The following is a 21,223-nucleotide window of genomic DNA, read 5'->3' on the forward strand; positions in this document are numbered from 1 at the left end:
TGGCTGAGGCTGGCCTCCACCTTGCGATCCTCCTGCCTCAGCCTCCCAAGCTGAGGAGGGGGAGAAGTATTAGAAATAAAATAATAATAAAAATAATAATAATATTAGAAATGGAGACTGTCTCTGACACATTCTAGTCAAGGAGCCGTGGTGGACATGTTTCCAGAAACTTCTGTAACTAAGAAGCCAAGAGGAAGGTATCTGGATAGTAAATCCCCCCCCCCCCAGCGTCCACATAAAGAAAAGAAAATCATGAGAAAAGATTAAGACACAGTAAAATAAAAAACCTTGATTTTTACTCATTTTTTCTTTGGTGTAAGAGACAAGAGTGTCCCAAAATATCAACAGCAATGACTTTGGGGATGATCGTAGTGAGGTCCTAAGTGGGGGGCCGGGCACAGTGGCGCACGCCAGTCATCCCAGCAGCTCGGGAGGCTGAGGCAGGAGGATCGCAAGGTGGAGGCCGGCCTCAGCCACTTGACCCCTGAGCCCCGTCCCCAGCCCTTTTTCTATTTAGAGACAGGGTCTCGCTGAGCTGCTCAGGGCCTCAGTTTGGCTGAGGCTGGCCTCCACCTTGTGATCCTCCTGCCTCAGCCTCCCGAGCTGCTGGGATGACTGGCGTGGGGCCCTGCACCTGACTTTGGCCTCTTTCTAGAAGGGCTCCCGTGGGATTACTCAAAGGGTCTGCAACTCATTAAAACAAAATGTTTTCTGGGAAGTTCTAACGAATGTCCCTCTCTGTCACCTTCTGGCAAAAACATGCACTTGACCTTCCACGGCCCCAGGAACAACGAAAAGTACCCTGTAGTTCCACACTCTGGCCACCAGGGGGGAGCGCGTTCCCCGGATGGAAGAAGGGACAGGGGACTTCCAGTGACCTGCCAGCCCGGGGTCAGGCGCAGGGGGGGTCAGGGAGCTCCAGTGTAACGCATTACAATGTCCCCAAGCCCCCGGAAGTCGCCTGTGATCTCAGATCCCTACCTAATACTTTTGAGTTCCCTTTTAAAATTATGGAGGATTTTTCTGGGTTTTTTTTTTTGGGGGGGGGGGTCCCAGGGATGGAACCCAGGGTCACTGAACCCCGGAGCCCCGTCCCCAGCCCTTTTTTCTATTTTATTTAGAGACAGGGTCTCCCTGAGTGGCTCAGGGCCTCGCTTTGGCGGAGGCTAGCCTCCACCCTGGGATCCTCCTGTCTCAGCCTCCTGAGCCTCTGGGAGGACAGGCCCAGTCTAAATCATCTGGAGGTATTCTTCAGAAGCGAAGTCAACTTGCTGTCACTTAACCAGAGACCCAGGGTCCCTGCCATACAAGGAAAGAGACATGACAGTTGGTCACAGATAGGACAAGGACACTCTTCATTTCTGACCAGAGCCAATTGGTTCCTGAGCGCCCCAGGGGGACAGGGAGGGGTGAGAGGTCAAAGCACCCGTGCTGAGGTGCACAGGGACACGCTGGCGTCTCGCCTCACAAGTAGGGACCCTGCTTGATCCTTTCAGTTACAGGAGACAAAAGTTCTACGATGGCTTAGGAGGCTGAGGCAGGAGGATCGCAAATCGGAGGCCAGCCTCGTTTTATTGAAACAAAGAGCCGTAACCTCCTCAATGACCTCAAAATCCTCGGCCAGTGGGAGCCTCCGGGGCTGAGCACCTGGAAGACGGAGCCGGCCAGGGACAGGGACAGGTGGGGGGTGTGGCTCCATTTCACGGATGAGGAAAACTGAGTCACGGGAACAACCCGGAGTCTCTCATCCCAGGGGCCACCTCCTCCAGGAGGCCTCCCCTCCTCCTGGGCCCAGTGGGGGGCCGTCTCTCTCTGGGGCAGGCCCAGCCCCTGAGGTCCTGGTGGTCAGTCCCCTGGGGTCCCCTTCCGTCCCCGGGCACAGGCCTAAGGTCCTGGGGCCACCTCCTCTGGTGGTGACAGATAAGCCGGGCTATTTCCATCCTTCCCTTCCTGTCACTCAAACAGCAGCCACTGTCCCCTCCTCCCCGGGCTTTGTCACCACAGCCTCCGCCAGGACAGCACAGGCCACAGAGGGGGCCCCGACCGAAGCCCACAGGTGAGTGTTCCCTTGTCACCCTGCCTGTCCTCGCTGGGCCGGGAGGGAGACAGAAGGCTGTCCTTGTCCCTCCTCCCAGGCTGCTGGGGACCTGGGCCATGGAGGGACAAGCGGAGCTTCAGAAAAGGGAACGGAGCCAGGCAGGGGGGGTGCACGCCTGCCATCTCGGAGCTGGGGAGGCTGAGGCAGGAGGATCGCAAGGTGGAGGCCAGCCTCAGCCCTAAGGCACTCAGGGAGACCCTGTCCCTCAATAAAATATAAAAAGGGCTGGGGACAGGGCTCCGGGGTTCAGTGCCCCTGGGTTCCATCCCTGGTACTCCACGGGGACACTCACAGCCACAGCAGGACAGGGTCCCCCGCCTGGTCTGTCCTGCCTTCTGATTATCAGGGAGGGTCCCCAAGGGAGGCCCCGAGCTGGCCGCCCGCTGTCACCCAATTCACAGAGGGGAAAGTCGAGGCCCAGGGAGGACAGTGGGGGCCCTGGTCCTGGGTGTGGGTGACCAGGCCGTCCTGAGCGGGTCCCCTGTGCCCACAGAGCCCGCCTGCCTGATGGCTGCCTGGGGCGTCCTTGTCCTGTGCTGGGCCCTGGCCGAGGCCACCCCCGACTGCCCTGTCCCCTGCACCTGCCGCAGCCTGCCATCCATGGGGCTGGTCGTGGACTGCCAGGCCCGGGGCCTGGGGACACTGCCCGCCCTGCCCGCCCGCACCCGCCGCCTGCTGCTGTCCAACAACAGCCTGAGGTCACTGTCCCCAGGGGCCCTGGACCACCTGCCCCAGCTGCAGACCCTGGAGGTGGCCGGCAACCCCTGGCACTGCGACTGCCACCTCACCTACCTGCGCCTCTGGCTGGAGGACCGCCTGCCCGAGGCCCTGGAGGACCTGCGCTGCGCCAGCCCCGACCTGGCCACCGGCCGTCCCCTGGGCCACCTGACCGGCTTCCAACTGGGCAGCTGCGGTTGGCAGGTCCAGGACACCTGGGTCTACCCCGGGGTCTGGTGGGACGTGGCCCTGGGGGCTGTGGCCATCCTGGGCCTGGTGCTCCTGGCTCGGCTGCTGTGCGTCTCCACGGAGCCCTGGCCCTAAAGTCCCCTGCAGACCGGGAGGCCAGGAGGCCAGGAGGCCGGGAGGCCTCATCACCCCACAATAAACTCGCTGCTGGGCTCTTTTCTGTCGAGTTCAGAGACTTGCTTTGCCTTCTGGTCACCTGAGTCTGGATTCTTCTAGAAACTCAGGCTCCGATACTGAGCGCCGTGGGTCCACGTCGGCCATTCCAGCAGCTCGGGAGGCCGAGGCAGGAGGATCGCAAGGTGGAGGCCAGCCTCAACCACTTAGTGAGACCCTATCTCAAAAAATTTTAAAAAAATAAAATAAAAAGGGCTGGGGACAGGGCTCCGTGGTGAAGGGCTCCTGGGTTCAATTCCCCCCCCCCAAAAAAAATAGCAGCATTGTGACCAAAATTGTCATGAGTAACATTTTTTCAAGGCCAAGACCTTAAGGACACAACTTGGCAAGTTAACACAGGGGCCCAAAGGACAGGCTCTCTCTCCCAAGTGACACTTTTCCTGTGAGCACCTTGGAGTGTCGGGACAGACCCCTGTGTGCAGATATTCTGGGAAACACACAGGGCTCCGTATTTAGGTCCCCAAGAGAAGCCACCCACAGGACAGCTGAGAGGGACTCTGCATCCCATTTCATGTCATTGTGGCAGCAGGGACTGAACCCAGGGACACTTGACCCCTGAGCCCGCCCCCCCCCCCCCCCCCCCCCGTCCCCAGCCCTTTTTCTATTTTATTTAGAGACAGGGTCTCCCTGAGTGGCTCAGGGCCTTGCTAAGTGGCTGAGGCTGGCCTCCAACTTGCGATCCTCCTGCCTCAGCCTCCCAAGCCCCTGGGATGACATGCTATGGGCCACCGCACCTGGTTGGACCTGGGATTCGTCGGAGGCTGGTCTGACCCTCATCTCATCTGTCTGTCCCCGTTTCCCTCGGGAGGCCACAAAAGCAGGAAAGCCTCAATCTCAGCAGTGACCAGCGACAGATCTAGGTCACACGGGTGGACTGTGGGCGCCCAGGCTTCTCATCCGGGTACCCGACTGAGGCACAAAGGCATCCCGAGGACCCACTGTGTGCCTGCCACCACGAAGCAGAAAGTCACCAAAGAGCCCTCCCGATACCGTTCCCCCTGGGGAACCTACAGCCCAGAGAGGGGCAGTGAGTTCCCCCAGGCCACACAGCATTCCCCGAGACAGGACCCAACCCCAGGCCTCTTTTGTCCTGTAGTCTCTGACTCCCTGTCACCAAAGGGGGTGCAGGAGAGGCCTGGGGGGAGGAGGGCTGGCTGGGGCTCACAGAGGAGACACAGATGGCGGGTTTCAGAATCGGTTTAATGGATCAGGATTCGCACTCTGGCTCTGAGGGTCCCAAAGAGGCCACTTCTCCAAGTTTTCAAAAATAGATCTGATATAAAGACTTTTTAATATTCATAAATAGGTGACGTGAAAAAATCCCCAAATGCAAATGACACCCACCCCCGGGTCTGGCTGGGCCCCTGCCACCCGCCCTGTCCCGGCCCTGAGGGTGGGCGGGTCCCGCTGGAGAGAGAAACTGAATTCAATATGAATCGGGAGCTTTCTCCTTGCCCCACCCAGGGGCCGGGTCCTGGGGACCGGTCCCCTCCTGGAAGGAGAAAGAAAACCTCTCTGGCATCTCTGGGAGGGTCCCCAGCTCCACTCCTGCTTTGGAGTAGAAAATCCCAGGGGTCCACCCAGACCCGCGGACTCTTCTTCTGCCGGGGCCCCTCTGGCTCCGCCCCTTTCCTGCTGTCCCGGCCCCACCTGCTCCTGGGGTTGGGCACTTTATAAACAAAGGAAGAGATTAAAGTGCCCCCAGGCCCTGGGCCCCTGGGAGGCCGCCAGGCTGCCCGGAAGGACACGGCAGGTTTTGTGTCACACAGTCCCCACCCTCCTGTACCCAAGCCCAGGTCTCCACTGGACAGAGGCCCAACCCCCAGGGACAGCGAGGCCCCTCCTGGTGGGACCCAGAAGGGCCAGCATGCGGCCTTCGCTGTGGGAAATGGCTCTGGCCAGAGGGTCTGGTGACATGTGTCCTGCTGGGTCATTAGTAGCATTTTTTTCTTTCTTTTTTTGGCACCAGGGATTGAACCCAGGGGCCCTGGACCACGGAGCCCCCGTCCCCAGCCCTGTTTCGTGTTTCATTTAGAGACAGGGCCTCGCTGAGCTGCTCAGGGCCTAAGTGGCTGAGGCTGGCCTCCACCTTGCCATCCTCCTGCCTCAGCCTCCTGAACAGCTAGGGTGACAGGCGTGGGCCACCACATCTTGGCTACATACTATTCCTGGCACACCGGGTCCCAGATGCATCTGAGGACCTCTGAGGCAGAAAGACACCCTCAGGGATGGGTACTACCTGCCCTCAGGTAGTACCTGAGCTCTGCCATGACACCCTCCGTGTGGCCCTGGCCCTGGCCCAGCCCCTCCCCCCTTCTAGAACCACAGGCCACCCCTGCGCTGGAGCCGGAAACCGGGCCACCAGGCCCCAGGACACCTGCACCTGGCCCCCTAACTTGGGAATGGGGCCAATGCAGACCACAGGAAAGGGCGACAGGAGCCCCACCCCCTGCTTTGGAGTAGAAAATACCAGTGGTCCACCCAGACCTGAGGACTCTTCTTCAGCTCCGGGCCCCTCTGGCTCCGCCCACTTCCTGCTGTCCCTACGTTGGGGCTGAGGCGGCCCAGCCTGGGAGGAACCGCAGGGAAGTGGCCTCAGCTGAGGAGACAGCGGATTTATGTGGTGGGGGAAGGGGTGTCGGTGCACAAGGAGCTGACACTGGGTCCCAGGTCCCCTCAGTCAGTCACTGGGACCCCTCAGGGTCCCCGATGCTATTTTCCAAGAGGCCCCAACTTCGATCTCAGCACCCAGCACAGGTGGAGGGTAAAGTTTTTTTTTTTTTTTTGGTCCCAGGGATGGAACCCAGGGGTGCCTCACCACGGAGCCCCGTCCCCAGCCCTTTTTAGATTTTATTTAGTGTCAGGGTCTTCCTGAGTGGCTGAGGCTGGCCTCCAACTTGTGATCCTCCTGCCTCAGCCTCCCAAGCTGCTGGGATGACAGACTCGGGCCTCCAGGTCCCCCCGACCGTCTTGAGGAGTCCTCCGTCTGTCCTGGCACTGAGGAGGGACCCAGGACCTCCCGAGCTGCCCTGGCCTCTGAGGCCTGTCCCTGCCTCGTCCCCTACTGGCCAGACTTCTGAGCCAGCACTCAGGGATCAGCTACGGTGCGACCTGAGTGGCCAGTCCCTGGGCCCCAAGCCAACGCACAGTGTCCAGCTGGCCACGGGCCACAACCCCACTCTTGGGCCACCTGACAAGCTCCATGGAAAACCAGAAAAACCCGAGGTCCTGATAAGGCAGGAGTCAGGCCCGGGGTGCGGGGCCTGGGGCTGGCAGTGCAGGAGGAAGGGCAGCCCGAGGGATGAGTCCAGTTGGCTGCCCAGGTCATCTTGCTCTCTGGGCTCCAGACAGAGGCTCCAGAGGGATTTGGAAGGTTCCGGAATGATCTAGAAATTTCCGGAATGATCTGGAAGGTTCCAGAATGATCTGGAAGGTTCTGGAATGATCTAGAAGGTTCCAGAATGATCTGGAAGAAGCTAGGGGGGCAGCCACCTGCTGGGCAGAAGGTGGTCACAGGTTGGACCTCGGCCCCTTTCCCACTGTGGTGGCCCTGCGGGGCTCAGGCCAGTCTTGGCATGTGAAGGACGGGCTCCCACCTGCCCCGGGCTCCTGCTCCTGCCGGATCACAGGGTGGCGGGTCACAGGGTGGCCCCCGCGGCTCCCCCAGCTCTGGAAGGTGCCAGGGGGGCGGAGGGGGACAGAGGCCGGTCAGCAGCCACAGCCCCAGCCCTCGGCCACGTCCTTGCTGTCTAGTTGGATGTGGTCGCCGCTCTTCTCGCTGAACAAGGGGCCGCCGTGCCGCATGATGAGCTCCGTGGCCACCCTGAGGAAGGCCTCCTCCACGTTGCGCGAGTCCTTGGCCGAGGTCTCGATGGCGCACAGGATGTCGTAGTGCCGGGCCAGGCTCTGGGCCTCGGCCAGCGGCACCTCCCGGAGCTCAGCCAGGTCCGCCTTGTTCCCTGGGGGGAGACGTGGGGCAGTGAGCGGGCCCAAGGCCACCTGAGCAGGGCCGTCCTTGTCACCCACCTCACCCAGGCCCAGAGCCTTGGGGTCAGGGACCACAGACACGGCCTCTATATCGAGGAGCCTCAGTAAACCCTTCCCCCTGAGCTGTCCTGTGGAGTCAGTCAGTCAGTCAACAATCTTTCTTAAAATGGCCTTTTTAATTCTAACCTTTTTTTGGTGGCACTGGGCCACCAAGCTAGGACATGGCCCTTTCCGTACCTATTCATATATTTATTTTTATTGTGAGGTGGGGTTTGCTAAGTCGCTTAGGGCCTCGTTAACCCTCAAAGGGTGGCTGCCCTCCAGGGAGGTGGCTGGCACCCTAGGTTCTTCCAGATCATTCTGGAACCTTCTAGATCATTCTGGAACCTGCTAGATCATTCCAGAACCGTCCAGATCATTCTGGAACCTTCCAGATAATTCCAAAACACGTTATTTGAAAGACAGGGCCTCACCATGTAGCCTCAAGTGATCCTCCTGCCTTGGCCTCCTGAGGGAACAGAGGCCACTGTACCTGGCCACCTGATTTAAGCTGATTGATGGGTGATGGATGGTGCAGGGGATGGAATTCAGGGAAATTCTGCACCTGAGCTAACCCCAGGCCCTCGTTCAGTCGTTTTAAGACAGGGTCTTGGTAAAATGTAGAGGCTGGTCTCCAACTTGCAATCCTCTCGCCTCAGCCTCCTGAGTCACTGGGACTACAGGCGTGGACACTGGGCCTGAGGGGTCCTATGACTTGAACATGGTTTGTCCTCACACCAACTCAGGATGCGGTTTATGACCCGTGAGGTTCTCACAGGGTAGAAACAATCCAATTGCAGTGTTCACAAGGGGTGGCCACAGCGAGTAGATATGGCCATCAGGGAGGAGCCCCAAGATGGAATCCTGATTCATAAAACCAGAGAGATAAGGCAAGTCGCCTGCTGCGCGTGACCGTGACGGGGCTCTGCCAGCAACAAGGCCATCTGCAGAAACAGCCCGTTGGCCTTGGACCTCTAGAACTAGGAGCCAAGGTAAACCTCCTCTCTCTCTCTCTCTCTCTCTCTCTCTCTTTGGTCCCAGGGGTGCTTAACCCCTGAGCCCCGTCCCCAGCCCTTTTCATATTTTATTTAGAGACAGGGTCTAGCTGAGTTGCTCAGGGCCTAAGTTGCTGAGGCTGGCCTCCACCTTGTGATCCTCCTGCCTCAGCCTCCCGAGCTGCTGGGATGTCGGTCCCCAAGCCACTGAGCAAGACCCTGTCTCAAAATTAAAAACAGAAGGAAGGAGGGGTGGTTTGGCGGTAAAGGCTCCTGGGTTCAATCCGGGAACTAGAAAAGGGGGCGGGGCAAAGACCGTCTGTGGCCCCCAGGCCCCGCCCCACCCCGCCCCCAGCTCACCGATCAGCAGCTGCACGATGTTGGCGCCTGCGTACTTCCGCACGTCCTCGATCCAGTGCGGGACCGACAGGAAGGAGCTCCGCTTGGTGATGTCGTAGGCCAGGATGGCGCCGTTGGCGCTGCGGTAGTAGCTCTGGGTGATGGTGCGGAAGCGCTCCTGGCCGGCCGTGTCCCAGATCTGCAGCTGTGGGGAGAAGGGTGCCTGAATGGGGGGGTCGCTGAGCACAGGGACAGGGAGGGGGACCCACAGAACCAGCCCCCCGCAGATCCACAGGGACAAGCCACCTGAGACCCAGAGAGCAGCGCTTGCTGTCATCCCAGAGGATCGGGAGGCTGAGGCAGGAGGACCACAAGTTGGAGGCCAGCCTCAACAACGTAGTGAGACCCTGTCTCTAAATAGCACATCAAAAGGGCTGGGGACGGGGCTCAGGAGTTCAATCCCCAGGATCAATAAATAAACAAATAAGGAAACATAAGTTCACTAAATGATTGAGTTAAAAGCCAGATATCAGATTTAAAAAGACAAGACGCAAATAAATAATAATAATAAGACCCAAATATATGCCATCCACCAAGATATGCTGTAAGGATACAAACAGGAAGAAAGGACATGAATTATACATAAATATAAAATATTCATGAGAAAGTATGTAAATGATATACTGTAATTTCAGGCCAAGGAGCCATTCCAAATAAAGAGCTACAAGAAATAAATGACATTTAATATTGGGGAGGCTGAGTCAGGAGGATCTCTTCAGCCCAGGAGTTAGAGACCAGCTTGGGCAGCACAGCAAGACCGAATCTCACAACCAAACTAAAGATAATGACAAAAGGGTCTTTTATCAGAGACACAATGGTACCAAGCTGTGCGCATCTCATACAGTCTAATGACAGTTTTAAATTTCTTAAAGAAAAAAAAAAGTATGCAAATAAAGGGAAAAATAAGTCCAAAAATGTAGTTGAAGATTTTGACACCCCTTTCCGAAAAATTGACAGGTGCCCTTCAACAGATGAATGGATAAAGAAACTGGGGTCCATATACACAGTGGAATATTACACAGCCGTCAAGAAGAATGAAATGATGGCATTTGATGGTACATGGACGGAGCTGGAGACGATCATGCTGAGTGAAATAAGCCAGTCCCCCAAAAACCAAAGGCTGAGTGTCCTCTCTGATATGTGGGTGCTCATACACAATGGGGGGGGGGGGGATAGCAGGATGACAAGTGTCTAAGCAACACTCTTGACTCAGTCTTGACATTTCTAGAACAAAACATCCAACCCTGCACAAGGCCACGTCTTTTTTCAAGTAGACGTGACATGTTCACCAAGACCAGCTCCCCGATGGGGTCATCCAGTAAGATGTCCACTCTTAACAGAAGATGATCCTGACCGCAAAACAATTAAAACAGCCATGTGCGGTGGTGCACGCCCATAAGCCCAGTGACTTGGGAGGCTGAGGCAGGAGGATTGCAAGTTGGAGGCCAGCCTCCACAACTTAGGGAGCCCCTAAGCAACTCAGTGAGACCCTGTCTCTAAATAAAAAGGGCAAAGGGCTGGGGACGTGCCTTATGGTCTGGAAGCCCTGGGTTCAATCCTTGGTGCTGAAATAATAATAACAACAACAACAATAATAATAATACAAGTCCACTGGAGAGTGATAAGAAAAACCAAGCAGAGACAGGAGCTGTGCATTCTGGGAGAGACAGGAGCTGTGCATTCTGGGAGGAGTGAACCTCAGGATGGCCCCCCTGACATACCCACTGGACAGAGAGGGAACCCAGAGAACATTCTGGAAAGGAGGCAGTCCCAAGGCCCTGCGGTCATTTGGAGCATGTGGAGGGTTCACGAGGTGCATCTGGTCCTTACTGGGGTGGGGTCGAGGTGATGGAGCCCTTGGAGGGGAGTGACAGGGGTGTCCCCTAGACGGGAACCCAGGTAGCTCCTGTTGTCAGAGGAAGCCGGGCACTTCTCAGCTCGGGCCTCCTGTCTCATTGTGTGATCTCTCCCCTTCACAAGCCTTCCCCCCACCCCACCTTCCCGTGATGCCATCTGGCATGACATGAGGTGGCCAAGGGGGTGTCAAGCTGAGCAGATGCTGCTGTCACGCTTCGCAATACTGAAGACCATGAGGCACATGAACCTTTTTGCTCTATAAGGTATCTGGCCTCGGGCACTTTGTTATAGCAACGGAAAATGGGCTAATGTGTCCCCTGGGGCAGAGACCGTGACTGGTACATTCAAAGAAAGCAAAAAGAATTGTTTGGAGCAGAGTAAAGAGAAGGACAGCAACAGAGTGACACAGAAATACGCAGAAAAATGGATCTTGGAGACCCTCAAGGAAGGACTTTGGCCTATATATTCTGAGCTACTGGGGAGTTTCCTCTCTTTTTATTTTTTGGTATCCAGAATTGAACGCAGAGACACTTAACCCCTGAGCCTGGTCCCCAGCCCTTTTTATTTTTTATTTAGAGACAGGGTCTCGCTGAGTTGCTGGAGGCCTGGCTAGGTGGCTGAGGCTGGCCTCCACCTTGCGATCCTCCTGCCTCAGCCTCCCGAGCTGCTAAGATTACAGGCTGTGGGCCACTGCCCCCGGCTTCAATTGAATATTTCAAAGCAACTCCCAGAGAGGACTTTGGATTGTTTCCAACACAAAGAAATGACACATGTGTGACGTGGTCCCTATGCCCATGACCTGGATCTCATCATTACACAATATATAAACATGAACAGAAAATCAACAAGCACAGTTTTAAAAATACAAGTTAATTTAAAAAGAAAACTAAAAGTAAGGTGAAATAAAAATGCAAAACAAATAAACAAGCAAATAACTACAGACCAGGGAATCTAGGTCACCCTGTGGCTGTGACGTGGGCAGGGACAGAGGAGATATTTGGAGAATCCAGGACCTGGGGTTCTCACCCTCACCACCCCCTGCAAATGAGAGCTAAATGGGCAGTGGCTGCTCTGGACCCCGACAGGCCCGAGATCGTGACCCCATTCTGTCACAAGCTTTGTGTGTCTGGGCCACAACCTAATTCAGTTTTTCATCTGTCAATAAAAGGACCATTAGGGTCACAGCGAACACAATCAACTGGCTGGATGGAGCTCGCATACAAAAGGGGCCTGATAAATGCATCCATTCTACAATCTTTATGGACCCACTGTAAATTTGAGGCCAGTGTTTTTAATGTATAATGTCAAAAAAAAATCGATTTGAGGTGCCCGGGCCCGGTGGCGCACACACCTGGAATCCCTGCAACTCGGGAGGCTGAGGCAGGAGGATCGCAAGGTTGAGGCCAGCCTCTACAATGTCTCAAAGATTAAAAAGGGCTGGGGAGGGGGCTCAGCAGTGAAGCAGCACTGTGGCAGGGGAATGAGGTGTAAACAGCACCCATTTTAGCAAGGGCAAGAATGCAAATGGAAACTTCTGGAAGGTGGTAACAGACACTCAGAAGAAGGTAAAGGCCACCGTACTTGGCCCTGGATGGTCAGGGAAGGTAATGAGAAGCCAATTTTTTTTTAATGGTCCCAGGGATGGAACCCAGGGGTGCTTTACCACTGAGCCCCGTCCCCAGACCTTTTGATTTTTTTATTTTGAGACAGAGTCTGGCTGAGATGCTGAGGCTGGCACACCTGTCATCCCAGCCGCTGGGGAGGCTGAGGCAGGAGGATCGCAAGGTGGAGGCCAGCCTTAGCCACTTAGCGAGGCCCTGAGCAACTCAGGGAGACCCTGCCTCTAAATAAAATATAAAAAGGGCTGGGGACGGGGCTCAGGGCCCCAAGTTCAATACCCAGGACCCCCCAAAAAAGCCCAGAGCTCCCCTCTGTCCCTCCAGAAGGAAACAGAGAGGAATTTATCTGAAGTCTCTCTCCTGAGTTCTGAGGCAGGGAGTGGAAAGTTCTCTGCGTCTTTAAATCAAAAAAGGGACCTTGGACAAGTGAGTTCTCAGGACAAACACTGAAACGGTCACAATGACCCAAATTCAAGTTCCTGAGCTATTTTTCATGGCGTCTTGGGATGTGGAGAGAACAACCCGGGGGTGGGTGCTGGGCCCCTCCTCTGGGCAGCTGCGCGTCTGTTCTCCAGAGCTGAGGCGCAGGTCAGCACCAGCCACAGACTAAGGGACAAAACAATGATAAGACACCAGGTCTCTAGGGACTTGCTGATGACACCAGCACATGGGCAGCCAGGCAGGCAGACACAGTAGTAAGAGGCAGCCAGGCACAGGGGGCCTCAGTGCGGCCAGTCATGATGTGACAAAGGACCTCAGTACGTGGCCCACAGATCCTGCCTCAGTTGCTCACAAAGGCTGCCGGCTTCCAGCACTCTCGTCTTCATTCCCAGGAAGATAACATTGGCCACCTACCAAAGAGCTTCCACCAGGGCTTCTTCCTGTTGCCAACCGAACACCACGCGGACAGGTCTCTGGACACCAGGGGGAAACACTTGGGGATCAGGAGCCCTCCAAGGGAACTCAGCCCAGTTCCTGTCCACTGGGGCAGGAGGGTACCAAGTGAACAATAGGGGGTGGCAAGCTCCTCCCAGTTTTTTTTTTTCTTGGTCCTGGGGACTGAACCCAGGGGAGCTAACCACTGAGCCCTATCCCAACCCTATTTTGCATTTTATTTAGAGACAGGGTCTCGCTGAGTTGCTCAGGGCCTTGCTAAGTGGCTGAGGCTGGCCTCCACCTTGCGATCCTCCTGCCTCAGCCTCCTGAGCTGCAGTGACTACAGCTTCCTCCCCCCCCAAAGCCCTGGCCTCCTCTGCACAGCAACTCACCCACCCTCAGGGCCTCACCAAGCCCACACATTCCTGTGGCTCTGGGCAGCGCTGACTGCCGGGTCCCCTAGGGTCCTCTAGCACATCTCCACTACAATCCTGGCAACCCAGGGCCTGGCTTTGCAGGGACAGGCCACATTGTCAACACTCGGTCCTGTCGTCACCACAATAAACCTAAGTGAACTTGTCAGGCACGTGGTCTGATGCTTGGCTTGGAAATACCAGTCACCACGGCAACGGCACTAACAGTATCACATGATCGGTGCCTGTTTACACATCTGTCTCCCCATCCAGAGGTGAGCCCCGAAGAACAGGGTCTGCCTCGGATTTACCTTTTTTTTTGGTGCTGGGGATTGAATCCAGGGCTGCTTAACCCCTGAGCCACCTCCCCAGCCCTTGTCATATTTTATTTAGAGACAGGATCTTGCTGAGTTGCTGAGGCTGGCCTCCAAATTGCCATCCTCCTGCCTCAGCCTCCCCAGCCACTGGGATTCCAGGGCAGCACCCCTGGTTCCTGAGTTCTCTTCCCTTTTAATTCCATTTCAACTTGCTTGAGGCTCTGGAGAGGAAAAAAAGATCACTTCAAGGACCTTCCTTACCCCCCACCTCACTGGGATGGAATCTAGGGTCTCCCTGACCCCAAGGCTATGGATCTTTTTACTCCAAGAAACAAATTCCAAAAAGCAAAGAGGAATCTTTGAAAATAAAAAGAAATGAAACTGAGCGCGGTGCTGTACACCTGTCATCCCAGCGACTTGGGAGGCTGAGGCAGGAGGATCGCAAGGTGGAGGCCAGCCTCAGCCACTTAGCAAGGCCCTGAGCAACTCAGCGAGACCCTGTCTCTAAATAAAATAGAAAAAGGTCTGGGGACGGGGTTCAGTGGTTAAGCACCCCTGGGTTCAATCCCTGGGACCAAAAAATATAAATAAAATAAAAATTTAAAAAATAAAATAAAATAAATATATATATATATACACACACACATATATATATAATGATTCAGATAAGTGCTAATCACTGGGGGCAGGGCAAAGTGGGGGGAAGAGAAGTAAGAACATAAAAATTAACTTGGCCCCTGAAAAAATTATGCTCCAAGAAAAGCCACGGAGTCCCCACCCTGTTGGGAAGTCCAGAGCGAGCCAATCTATAGCAACAGAAAATAGATCAGTTGGTTGCCAGGGGGCCGGAGGAGTGGCATCTGGGAGTGACAGTCGAGTTCTTCTGGGATGATGGAAATACCCTAAAATGGGCTGTGGTGACGTTTGGACAATTCTGTGACCATAGTAACAAACAAGGACAAATCACGGAATTGTACACTGGGTGGAGTGATTTATGGTCTGTGGATCATAGCAATAAAATTTTCTTAAAATTAATATTAATTAATTTTTTTTGGTCCCAGGGATTGAACCCAGGGGGTCCTCAAGCCCTGAGCCCCGTCCCCAGCCCTTTTTCTATTTTATTTAGAGACAGGTTCTCGCTGAGTGGCTCAGGGCCTCACTAAGTGGTCGAGGCTGGCCTCCACCTTGCGATCCTCCTGCCTCAGCCTCCAGAGCTGAGATTTGGGATGACAGGCATGTGGGGGCGCACACCCAGCTAACTGCCCTTTCTTCTGAAAGCCAGAAAATTCAAAATGACAGGTGGGGACGAGGGCCACTTGAGACTGAAAACCAAAGGTCCTGAAATCCAAGGCCCAGGCCCAAGGGCACACACTCTACCTGGGTGGGAGAAGAGATGTGGCCTGTCCCCAGTGAGAATTGAATCAAGGGGAGACACTTGAACAAGGCCAGCCTCAGCTCTGCTCGGGAGGCCGAGTCTAGTGATCTGCAAAACCCAGTTTACATAACAGGCCTTTGTGTCGCCCCAGATAACAGGGACTCAAGAGCCACCAAGACCTTGTAAGGATTTAGAACCAGCTGAGATTTCCTGGGGGGGGGGGGGGGGTGCAGGTGGGAAGGGAAGGGCAAACCCAGACCTGTCCTCTGTGTCACCAGGGAGGACACGGTAACAATAGCAAGCGGATATTAGTGTGCATGAGGCACTTTGGGGTTTTATTTACAATAGCATTTTTGGAATACACTAGAAATTCTTCTTTTTAGAGGACACTGTTTAGAAAACAAAGGTAAAAGGGACATCTTTCCTGTTTATCATTTTATTTGAACCATAGAGACACATCCCCAGCCCCTTTTTATTTATTTTGAGATAGGTTCTCGCGAAATTGCTGAGGCTGGCCTCAACCTTGCGATCCTCCGGCCTCAGCCTCCCAGGTGACTGGGATACCAGACACTCAGCCCCACACCTAGCTTTTCTGTATACCTTTTAAGTCTTGGAAATTTTGGAATTTGAACCATGCAAGTGGATTTTATCTTCAAAAACAAGTCAAGGAGAAACTCTTTAACCCAGGGCCTCACAACCAAGTGACCTGGGCTGAGACCAATGTGCTTTCTTTTTTTGGGGGGTACTGGGTAATGAACCCAGGGGGGGCACTTGATCTATAAGCCCCATCCCCAGCCCTATTCTGTATTTTATTTAGAGACAGGGTCTCACCAAATTGTTTAGGGTTTCCCTAAGTTCCTGAGGCTGGCCTCCAACTTGCTATCCTCCTGCCTCAGCCTCCAGAACTACTGTAATTTCAGGCAGGCGCCCAGTTCTCCGAGTCACTTTTTAAGTCCTGGGAGCAAGAGCCAAAGGCATCCATGAGGGTACAAGAAATGACACAGAATCTAGCGGGCAGCCCATGTGAGCTGCCTGTGGCAATCTAAATGTTCTAGTTAATTGATCAAAATCCTGATTCTCTGAGTCAATCCTTACTATGAAAAACTTGATTTCAGAAAAGAAAAAAAAAAAAAAGCCCCACGTTTACTTCTCTCAGTAAATGCAATGGCCACAACTGCATTTTTACTGGATTCATTGAACTTTCAGGAATCTTAAGATGGGTGGGGGTGGCACACTTGTAATCCCAGCCGATCTGGGAGGCTGAGGCAGGAGGATCGCAAGTTGGAGGCCAGCCTCAGCAATTTAGTGAGACCCTATCTCAAAATAAATAAAAAGGGGCTGGGGATGTGGCTCAGTGATTAAGCACCTTTGGGCTCAATTCCCTGGTACCAAAATAAAAATTTTATATATATATATATATCAGGATCATCTGCACAAACTCAGAGGGAGTTGGGTGTGGTGGCTCACACCTGTAATCCCAAGGACTCTGGAGGCTGAGGCCGGAGGATCGAAAGTTGGAGGCCAGCCTCAGCAGCTTAGTGAGAGCCTGTTTCAAAATCAAAAAGAACATTTTTTTAAAGGGCTGGGCATGTGGACAGGGATGTAGCTCAGTTGGTAGAGCTCAGTTGGCTGGCATGCACAAGGCCTTGGGTTCAATGTCCAGCACCACACAAAAAAAGTGGGGGCGCTGGGCACGTAGCTTGGTAGTAAAGCACCCGCAGGTCCAACCTCCAGTACCCAAGCAAACAACAAACAAAAAAACCCTCTGCGGAATCAGAAGAGTAATCAAGCACAAAAAAATGAGCCCGGGGCTTAGGAACCAGGCCCACCCTGAGTTCAAATCCTGGTTTGGCCTTTTTGACATGCAGGAGACCACGGGTTAGCCAGTGACTCCTTATCTCTAATAAATATGAACAGATAAACAGTCAAGGACGGAATGTCTGTCTCTGGCCACCTGCAGCCCTGTGACTTGAAGGAATAATAATAATAATAATGCCCTCCAGGAGCAGAATATACCTCTAACTGCTTGGGAGGCTGAGGCAGGAGGATCCCAAGTTGGAGGCCAGCCTCAGCAACTTAGCAGAGCCTAAGCAACCCTGTCTCAAAGTAAAATCTAAAAAGGGCTGGGGATGTGGCTCAGGGGTTGAGCACCCCTGGGTTCAATTCCTGGTACTTCAAAAAAAAAAAAAAAAAGTGTTGGGTACAGGGTTAAATAAATTCTCAGCATCTCCCCCCCCCCAAAAAAAAATCAGAAAAAAAAAATGGGGGCAGCTAGAGATGTAGCTAGGTAGTAGATCACCTCTGTGTCCAATCCCCGGGACTGCAAAAATAAGCCCTTTGAACCTTGGCCCTGTTGGCCTTTACCTCTGACTTTCAAGCCTCAAAGAGCTGGAACACCAGCAGCTGACGTAAGAGTCCTCAAACTCGAACAAAACACAGCATCAGCAGAATGCGGTGGCCCACAGCTGTCATCCCAGCAGTTTGGGAGGCTGAGGCAGGAGGATCACAAGTTGGAGGCCAGCCTCAGAAACTCGAGAGGCCCTAAGCAACTCAGTGAGACCCTGTCTCTAAATAAAATAGAAAAAAGGGCTGGGGACGGGGCTCAGTCAGTAAGTGCCCCTTGGGTTCAATCCCTGGTCTACTGTGTGTAAATTAAATGTTTTTTTTTTTTTAATTTTTTTTAGTTGTAGATGGACACAATACCTTTATTTTATTTATTTCATTGTTATGTGGTGCTGAGGATCAAACCCAGGGTCTCACATGTGCTAGGCAAGCACTCTGCCACTGAGCCACACCCCCAGCCCCTGTATATTACATGTTTTTCTTTTATTTTTATTTTTTGTGGTGCTGGGGATTGAACTCAGGGCCTTGTGCATGCCAGGCAAGCACTCTTCCAACTGACCTACATCCCCAGCCCTTAAATATTAATATTAACAGAGTTAAAAAAAAAAAAAAAAAATCACAGCCATGCACAGTGGGCACTGTAATCCCAGTGACTCAGGAGGCTGCGGCAGGAGGATCGCAAGTTGGAGGCCAGCCTCAGCAACTTTGTGAGGACCTTAGCAACTCAGTGAGACCCTGTCTCTAAATAAAATATAAAAAAAAAAAAGAGGGGAGCTGGGGATGTGGCTCAGTGGTTATACACCCCTGGATTCAATCCCCAGGACCAAAAATAAAAAAAATTAAAAAAAATAAAATCTCATTGCTACAGGACACCTCAGAAGTCCTTTCTGGATTAGGAAACACACTGGGGAGAAGAAAAATGACTTCCTCCTGTTGAGTCAGCAGACCCCAGGTCTCCTGGACCTCAAGGACAGGGTTCCCTTAAATTCAAGGGCTCAGTTTTAATCTGCACACTCCACAGGGGGCTGGGCTGGGCTTCAGATTTCTCTGACCACAAAAAAAAAAAAAAAAAAAGGTAAGTCATTGCCAAAGGCTTTCCCAGTCCAAACAACCAGACTCTGAGAAGCAGCCCTGCCCTGGGGGGAAGATCAAACTGTTTTGAAGTCCCACAATCAGTTCCTAGCTCAGTGCCCAAAGGCAACTTTGTCCTTTGGGAGATGGTTGGGGACTTAGCTGAGTGGCAGAGAGTGCTTAGCATGCAGAAGGGTTCCAAGGGGAAAAAAAGCAACAATAACAACAATGGAAATGCAAAATAATAATAATAATAATACTGCTCTCCAGGAGCTGAATACACCTCTAACTGCTTGGGAGGCTGAGGCAGGAGGATCGCAAGTTGGAGGCCAGCCTCAGCAATTTAGCAAGGCTGTAAAGCAACTCAGTGAGACCCTGTCACTAAATAAAATAGAAAAAGGGCTGGGGATGGGGCTCCGGGGTTAAGCACCCCTAGGTTCAATCTCTGCGACCACATAAAACGAAACACACAAGTCAACCACAAGCACTAGCTGCTCTTTGTTGATTGGATGTTCCTGGTGACTCAGTCTGGCTGGTGCCATCATCACCCGGTGCAGACTCAGCCCCAGGGGCACACTGCACCCCCAGGCAGCCCTTCGCACCTTGCCCTCTCCATACTCCAGAGGAGCTGAGGTCACACAGACCCGGTTGGCTTAACTTTTTCTCCAAGGCAACACCCAGAAATTATCCCCATTTTAACAGAAACAAAGACGTAGTGCTTTAGTATCCTGGCCAAGGACAACAGGGAGCAGGCCTAGAGCACCCAGAGGGGCAGAGTCGCCGAGAAACAGGGCTCTGGGGACTCTCATCCACTTCTTGAAAACACAGCTGGGCGTGGTGGCACACACGCCGGTCATCCTTGAGACTCGGGAGGCTGAGGCAGGAGGATCGCAAGGTGGAGGCCAGCCTCAGCCACTTAGCGAGGCCCTGAGCCACTCAGCGAGACCCTGTCTCTAAATAAAATAGAAATAGGGCTGGGGACGGGGGCTAAGTCCTGAGGACCCCCTGGGTTCCATCCCAGGGATCTAGAAAAGAAAGGGAGGAGGGGACACAGCCCCTGCCCTGGGGTTGGGAGTTGTCCCATGAACTTGAGATTTTCAGACAAGGCAGGGGACATCGCTCGGGGCACCGATCGCTCGGGGCAGTTGGAGCGCCTTTCTGAGCAGGATACCGTCCTGATCTCGGCTCCACTGGGGACGCGGACACTGAGGCGAGGACACTGGGATCTCCCTCCCCCCTATCCTTTATCAGTCCCCCCCCCTCCCCCGGCCAGGACATTGGGGCAGCCACATCCTGCCGGTTGGTCTTGGGGCCACTGCCAGAGCCCGGGTCCTCTCCCCCACCTTCCGGTATCTGTGTGCACTTCTCGGTTTCTGTCGCCTTCCCGCGGGGGGTGGGGGTGGGGGTGGGGGTGGGGGGGAGGGGACCCGGCGCTGGCCCCGCCCGACCCAGGAAAGTTCCACCGCCACCTCCGGGTCCACAAAGAGGCTGCGGAGGGGGCGTGGCCAGGACCCAAAAAACCAAAAACAATAACAAAGACAACTTTTGGCCTCCGGGTCCCCGGAGCCACGACTTCCTGGTCGCCCCCCGTGCAGAGGGGGACCCGCGGGGTGTCGCAGATCGAGCCGGGCCGCCCAGCAGATGGGGGGAGGGGGAGCTCCTCGGGCGGTGGAGAGGGGGGTCTGTCCCCACGCCCCCGTGGGGTGCCCGATCGGTGCCAGCTGCAGAGCGGAGTGTCGCCCGGCTGTCGCCTGCCACCCGCCAAAGTCGCTCGGGCGCCGGGTTCCTCCCCCCCCCCGCACCCCAGGCGGCGGCGCCCACCCGAGCCCTCCCCGGGGCGGCTCTGGGACCCCCGGGGGGCGCCCACCTTGACCCTCTTGCCCTGGATCTCCAGCGTCTTCATGGTGAAGTCCACGCCGATGGTGCTGCCCTGGCGCTCGGCGAAGGCGCCCGTCTTGAAGCGCTGCACCACGCACGTCTTGCCCACGCTCGCGTCGCCCACCAGGACCAGCTTGAACAGGAAGTCGTACTGCTCGTCGGGGTCCCCGGGGCCCGGGCCCGCCATGGCCGCCCAGCCCCAAGGGCCGGCGCTCGGACGCTGCGGCCCGTCCGGGCTCTCACGCCAGGCGCGCCCCGGGCTCCGCGCGCTCCAGCCCCGCGGGCCGCTAGGGCGACGTGGAGCCGCCGCGACACCTGAACCGGCGGCCTCGGCCCCGCCCCGAAGACCCGCGGCTTCGGTGCCGCCCCGGAGGACTCGCCTCGCCCGGCCCTCAGCTGGGCTCGCGGCCGCCCTCCGCTCGGCGCTCGGCGCTCGGCGAGCCCGCCCCTCAGGACCGCCCCGGCCACGCCTCCGGGCGCGCCTCGGCCCAATGGCTTCGCCCCACCTTCCCATGGCCCCGCCCCGCCAAGACTCCGCCCCCAGCGCCGCTCTTTCCCCTCAGCCGCGCTCCACTCCTAGCTCCCCGACTCCGCCCCCAATGCCGCTCTTTCCCTCAGCAGCGCTCCACTCCCAGCACCCCGACTCCGCCCCCAACACTCCGACTCTGCTCCCAGAGCCGCTTTCCCTCAGAAGCGCTCCGCCCCCAACACTCCGACTCCGCCCCCAGCGCCGATCTTTCCCTCAGCAGCGCTCCCACCCCAACACCACGACTCCGCCCCCTCCCGACTCCGCCCCCAGCGCCGCTCTTTCCCTCA

General features: G+C 55.2%; 2 protein-coding genes across 2 annotated transcripts; one reads left to right on the top strand and one right to left on the bottom strand.

Annotated features, from left to right (window-relative positions):
• Positions 1-1,905: 1,905 nt before the first annotated feature.
• Gp9 (glycoprotein IX platelet) lies at positions 1,906-3,222 on the top strand. Its single transcript, XM_027954446.3, has 2 exons — positions 1,906-2,056; positions 2,592-3,222. The coding sequence occupies exon 2, from the start codon at positions 2,606-2,608 to the stop codon at positions 3,137-3,139; it is 534 nt and encodes a 177-aa protein (XP_027810247.2). The 5' UTR covers positions 1,906-2,056; positions 2,592-2,605; the 3' UTR covers positions 3,140-3,222.
• A 1,197-nt stretch (positions 3,223-4,419) lies between these two features.
• On the bottom strand, positions 4,420-20,804 carry Rab43 (RAB43, member RAS oncogene family). Its single transcript, XM_027954436.2, has 3 exons — positions 20,397-20,804; positions 8,620-8,803; positions 4,420-7,197 (listed from the first exon to the last, which is right to left on the bottom strand). Exons 1-3 carry the CDS (start codon positions 20,592-20,594, stop codon positions 6,947-6,949), a joined length of 633 nt encoding a protein of 210 aa, XP_027810237.2. The 5' UTR covers positions 20,595-20,804; the 3' UTR covers positions 4,420-6,946.
• Between the last annotated feature and the right edge of the window lie 419 nt (positions 20,805-21,223).

Source organism: Marmota flaviventris, chromosome 20 (assembly GCF_047511675.1).
Source record: "Marmota flaviventris isolate mMarFla1 chromosome 20, mMarFla1.hap1, whole genome shotgun sequence".
Lineage (NCBI taxonomy): Eukaryota > Metazoa > Chordata > Mammalia > Rodentia > Sciuridae > Marmota > Marmota flaviventris.